This window comes from Aplidium turbinatum, chromosome 1 (assembly GCF_918807975.1).
Source record: "Aplidium turbinatum chromosome 1, kaAplTurb1.1, whole genome shotgun sequence".
Taxonomy (NCBI): domain Eukaryota; kingdom Metazoa; phylum Chordata; class Ascidiacea; order Aplousobranchia; family Polyclinidae; genus Aplidium; species Aplidium turbinatum.
Genome location: NC_137472.1, coordinates 60,088,169 through 60,094,219, shown reverse-complemented (window position 1 = coordinate 60,094,219; position 6,051 = coordinate 60,088,169). Strand labels below are relative to the sequence as shown.

The 6,051-nt window shown below is 36.0% G+C and overlaps 1 protein-coding gene across 1 annotated transcript; it reads right to left on the bottom strand.

The window, feature by feature from the left end:
• Positions 1-219: 219 nt before the first annotated feature.
• LOC145780133 (uncharacterized) lies at positions 220-3,181 on the bottom strand. Its single transcript, XM_082591846.1, has 3 exons — positions 2,911-3,181; positions 1,362-1,476; positions 220-823 (listed from the first exon to the last, which is right to left on the bottom strand). The coding sequence occupies exons 1-3, from the start codon at positions 3,119-3,121 to the stop codon at positions 700-702; spliced, it is 450 nt and encodes a 149-aa protein (XP_082447972.1). The 5' UTR covers positions 3,122-3,181; the 3' UTR covers positions 220-699.
• Positions 3,182-6,051: the final 2,870 nt, after the last annotated feature.

Below are 6,051 nucleotides of genomic sequence, written 5' to 3'. Positions count from 1 at the left end.
CCAGAAGTGACGCGCTAACCAATTGAGCTATCGGGCCATGATATGATATGATATGAGCCATGCTATGAAAGGCTTGGCTAAAGATATTTCCGATGTTGTAGAAGACTGATTATAATGAAACCCGTATTATTAATTATCTAAAAGTGAACCCTAGTCGGTTAAAACGTCATTGTCATGTTATTATGAATCTGTTGGCTTCATGCTAACCAACAACGAGAGTAAAGGTTGTTCGTTTCTTGTTTGAAAGCACAATCAATGTAGTGCACTACACGTCTTGCTGCAATGTTAGTATATTGCAAGCATCAGTTAGATTAAAATAGCACAAAAATATAAAAAACAAAAATACAGTTTCTACAGTGATGTAAACTACTGTATACACACAGAATGATAAAACAATAAGTGACGTCACAGTTCACTTTTCGTGTTATTACGTCATTATGTTTTATTATGATTTGAATTCGCTTTAAAGCGAAAACAATAAGGTTGCCAGTTCAGATCAGTTGTTTTTATTTCTGACCATCACAGCAAAAACAACACGTCAACATAGCAAAGGTCGTGAAAAAGGTTGTAGCGACAAAACGCGATTGTCAATCACAGTTAACCTATTTTTAACTAAGGGTAGACTTAAATGCCTACCCCTAAAAGAAGCTTTGTTTTAATTTTATAAAGAAATCATTTCAGAATATAAAAACTGTTCTACTAATTCACAAGAAAAACAGACGCAATTGTCATAAACGTTAAAGCAAAGAGAATGCTAATATTGTACTGAACTGCCATTGCTGAATTGCAGTTATCGGTGCCACAACAACTTGTGTTACAGGACCTGCAACAAAAGGTAAATTATTATCATAGATTCTAATATGAGAAATTCATGCACGTGGCATAATAAGCATAAAATAACCGGTCGCTAATCTGTGTTTAGTCTGTTGGTTGACTGGATTTCTTAGAATCACACTCAAGAAAGAACATAAACATATTTGTTTTTCGGCAGTCGAGTGTAGCATGAACTCACAGCGATAGACACGTGTTTCGGTCATTTTTTTTACAATTCACTCGCGTCGAGTGTAAACGTCATAGGCCATCTTCTGATTTGTACTATACAATATACTGTATGAATATCGATCTCACAATGTTTCCAGTGTTAACCTGACCTTTTTTGTTTGTTTGTCGTATCCAGGCTTACACCCGGTTGTTGAAGAGTTAGATTAAGTGAACGGGAAGGCAAGGAAGCCAAATCTGACTTTGTATTGCCGCTTCGTAACTTTGATAGTTTTTCTTATATAGCCCATACAAGAAGAACAAAATATTTTTCAGACAGTACAGATTTGCATGTCTTCTTGAAACGCGAACTTGGTACTTACCCAACAGTGAACTCCGCCACGTCCGACAGCTGAGCTTCCAAAAGCTCTGTAACCTGATCACATGTGATGTTGGCACAGGTGCCAAGTGGGGCACACTGGCCGGTGGAAATCGGCACTGAAAAAAATTAAGGATTGTGAGAAATCTGTGAAGTTATTAATTTTATATTACCTGCGTGCTAACCCCATGAAAGTTGTAACAATAGGCTACTGTAACTAATTAAAATCTTGGTAGGCCTACTTTAAATCAAACAAAACAGTTCGCAATTTCAAGCAATCGGTGCCTATGGTAGTTTTTTTTCTCCAGCAGGCCTACCCATCATCATTCACTGTAAATTTTCAATAGCGACATCGTTCGGAGCATACCTTTTTATTGAATAAGCTATTTACTAATTGGAGATGAACAAATAAACTAAGGCCAGACATAGCCCTATTGAAAAGCAAAAACTGCTACTGAGCTTTGCCATACACAAATGTTGATTTGGTATGCTGTTGTGTTCTACATCTTAATTGTTTTTTCCAGTGCTGTATTCGTAAAAAAAGCACAGGGTATACAGTCAGATTTGCCAATATGATAAATGATACACAACTTGCAAAATACTAATCTTTATTCTACCATAACATGAATTATCAACATCAAAATTGCACGAGAGGTACAAAATTATTTATTTTTGGAAAGCCAGAGGGCATACTATAGTTGCTCCAAAAAGCAGAAAGTATACTGCGTAGGCTATACCGCCGTATACCCTCGAATACAGCACTGGTTTTTTCTTGATCCTTGTAGCATAAAAATCCGCAATTTTTTATGTTTTCTCCCAAATTGTAAAATAACGCAAGCGATCAGCCTTGCAGATGGAAAAAAAACAATTAGCCTGCGAAGTAACAGACGAAGTACGGTACTGATGAAAAGCCGAACACTAATTGGTTAGTAAATAAAAAGATTAACAGCAACCTCTCAAGTAGCCTACATGTAGCTCTACACAAAGTGAAATTTGCATGACTTTTGACTTTTTTTATTAATATTTTTAATAATGAAAAAGAGTCAAAAGTCATGCAAATTCAACTTTGTGTGGAGCTACATGTACTTTAGAGGTGACTGCTATTTTTTTATTCACTTGATTTATGCATATCAGTTTGTATCCTCTGTGGATCCAGCTCTTGTATCATGAGCCAATCCCATAGATGTTTGCCGGTACACCCCTTCATTTTCTTTCAATAATAATTGGTTAGTTGGCCAAAAGCTAATAAGCGGAGCATGCAACGCAAGGAAATTTTCAACGATACCTCCATACCACTGGATTACCTTTTCAAATAAAACCTTTGGCGCGATTTGGTCGGCTATGGAGTTTTGCGAAGGATAATTCTGCTCACATTATACAGAAAGCGCAAAACCTTGTCTAAAACTATCTTATTTTGAATAGATCTTTAGTTGGTGCAGTAGCTTTGACAATATCAAATTATGATCTAAATAAAGCACTAATACAGTAAATATGTTAAGTTTCATTTATTTTGAGATACCCTGTAGTTAGGCTACATCATCCATAATATTTACATGAGAATCCACTGATGGTTATTTCCATATCCGCTCCGAGACATTCGCTCCCGACTCCATCGCATTCCATTGTTGTGAAGGTGTCAGTAAGCGATGACAGTCCAGGCACGCTTGTGGAGAATCGGACGCCATTCTGACATTGTAAACTGTCACTCAAGAAGGGAAATGAAAGAACAGAAATCAACAAGCAAAGGGAGGTATAAAATTGCATTTAGATTTTTTTAAGTGAAAAGCTTTTAAAAAATATTGCATCTGTCCTTTACGACCACTATATGCTGAAATGAAAACACAGACCACTTATATATAATAATTACATTTAACAAAGAGGTCTAACCTATTCTAGCCAGCTGCGTCACGCAGAGGAAAAGGTGTTTGATCGACTCTTCAAAGCTCATTGGCTCAAGTCTCATTGAGGCAGGTTACTGTGTAATAAAGTAAACGCTGCGATATCTTGCAACCTCTGATCCACCTGTGTGTCTTGTGAAATTTAGAAATGACACAAAACTTCAGAATGTACTGTAGAGCAAGATACCCTGCAACCGACGTTTTGTAAATCTTTAGAAATGGAATGTTCATAGTTTATAATTATCTGTTAAATTTCACGCTTTCCGCTTATTCTATTTGTACTTTTCCAGAATTCCAGCTAACTTACTTTAGAAGCCACCTTTATGGTTGCAAAAGCTTCATCAACAAAATATACGCTAAAAGTTTTCAATTTTATTTACTTTAAATAAACAAAAAAGAACCTGCACCTGCACTATCTCATAAGCTTTTCCTGACAGCAGTTTGTTCAGCCAACAATGTCTATGAATGTGCCAACGTCTTACGTTTACACTCATTCACTCTTCAAGTGATAATTTGCTGTGGTTACTAAATAACAATGGTTCCTTTCCTGAGATATGAGTTTCAAAAGCAACGTTTCTAATACAGTTCAGAAATGTTGCTTTACGTAATGGTTATGAACGACCTTAGCCCTAACGCATTACACCAGATCACGTGCGTTTCATTACGTCGTGCTTGCCTGTGGCTGCGAGTATTATTTTGGTAATGAGAGCAGCAGGATTGATAAGAACATAATAATTAGTCAAGAATAATAACGGCCTGGTGCCAATGAGATTATTGGGCCCAAAGGCACTTCCAAGAAAAAGGCAATATGTCCAAAAACACGCAATGTTTTTATGAAGTTTCTGGGCCCATTAAAAAAATAACGGCAACCTAAAGTCATCTCAAATCCGCTCCAAAAGTAACTTCTGGACACCCCGTCAACGCTACTGCCCAAACATTTACTTGAGTTAAAATCTTTTTTAATTCCTTTCCGTATGTGAGTTTCTGTATCTCTTCTGCAGCAGGCCACATATACTGTAGGCTACCAGTGTAACAGTTTTAATCTCAGACTACAATTTCCACAAACTAACCAATCGGTATTGAGCACTGAGCAGCACTTCAATATTTCTCTTTTATTGGCAACCTTTCGATATTATCATAGTCTCACTGGTTCATGTAGCCTGCAATAACTTTCCAGACAGCCATTTTATGTGGTCCCGATCTTCACCAGATCGGTATGGTAGTGACTAATCTGTGCTTTATCTATTTCATTATCTAAATAAGGGTCAGCCTCAGGTTACAAAAAAAAATTATATAATAATTTGTTTATATATAGCGTTGTTGTCTATCAATTGCAGATATGCGTTGCTGCTTCTCAGCGCTTTACAAAGCAGACATTGTCAGTGCATCCGAGTACATTATTATCCGAATCTATTCCTTTTGCTGAGTACCAAGAAGAAATAAGATTCAGTACCACTTTTAAAAAGTCTTTGGTATAACCCGACAGGACATCGAACCCATGCCTAACGACTCAGAGGCATATATGCCAAGCCATCCAGACGGCTTATGTCTCATAATACTATAGTGATAAAGTGTGTTTTAGATAGAGCTGCATTTGTGAAAATATATATTTTGTAGTCTCATTTTCATTAAGTTCCTTCCTCTCACCAAGGATTGGAGGTATTGAAGCGCTAAATTTCTCTGTTGTGAGAATTTTCTTTTGCTGTTTTGTAATCGTCCTGACTAGTCTTTAATGTCATTGTTCAAATCCTTGGTGGTCTGCCCTTATTTTGTTTTCCATTCATATTGGTCTATTAGTTGATTATATGCTAATTAATTAGATTAAAATTAACTGACTGGGCGACAAAAATTCAGTGTAATTAAGCTATCTGACTTCAAACTTCTTTTTTCTAGCCTATTTCAATTATATTTTTAAGGTCATCAGAAGAAGTTCATAAACTTGTAGAATCAACGAAATAAATTAAAACATTGCGAAATAAACAACTTTATGAAAATACATTTTAAAAATCAAAAATGAGAAAAAACTAACTGGAAAATGTGATCTGGTACTATGACACTTCCTCAAATGGGCGATCAAGCTAACACAATATTTTCTGTATTTGGCCTATTTAGCAATACTATGAAGAAAAAAAAGAAATGAAAAAGATTAAGCAAAGAAATAAAGGTTTTGAACATTCAGTGACTTTTATTTATTTAATATGTAAAAAAAATTTTGGAATAGTTGTGCTGATATTTCCCTGCTACTGTAATATTTTTGCTTCGATTCTGTTGTGCTGACGACTCCTAAGGGAAGAAAACCGGTTCCACAACAAAAATTATATTGAAATTTTTTTATTGAAATGCTATTGTGAGTGTTAACCTGGTCAAATAGTTTAAGGTTTAGACCTGAAAAAAAAACTATTGATTTGTTTTCTACATTTTATAAACCGTCCGATTGTTACGTAGGCTACTCTGCATGTTTGGGAACAGCTGCTTACAAGTCGTTTTTGGTTCATGTTAAGGAAAGGAAATTTATTTTACTTAATGACAATGGATCCCTATATATCTATCGCGATTATTTGTTGCTCCCAGCGCTTTGCAAAAGTCTACTTTGAAACAATCTTGATATTTCAACATAGTCTAGCTGCCCTTGTTCTGTCATAAGCGCATCTCCTGCTTTAGCTGTCAGCCAGTTATCACACTTTACGTGCAATGAATTGTTGAAGTTAGTCTGTCCTTTGAAATCTTGTTCCCATAGAAGCGCAACTTGCGAGTGGTGATGCAAACACTTTCGCAAGTTTTTAGTTCCTGTTGTCA

Bases quoted from the DNA above. Each gene is read 5' to 3' on its own strand.
- LOC145780133 (XM_082591846.1), bottom strand. From the start codon at position 3,121: ATGCAATTTTATACCTCCCTTTGCTTGTTGATTTCTGTTCTTTCATTT. The intron at 1,477-2,910 runs GTAAATATTATG...AATTTTTTTCAG, and splicing joins AACCATCAGTGGATTCTCAT to TGCCGATTTCCACCGGCCAG. The intron at 824-1,361 runs GTAAGTACCAAG...CTTTTGTTGCAG, and splicing joins GTGGCGGAGTTCACTGTTGG to GTCCTGTAACACAAGTTGTT.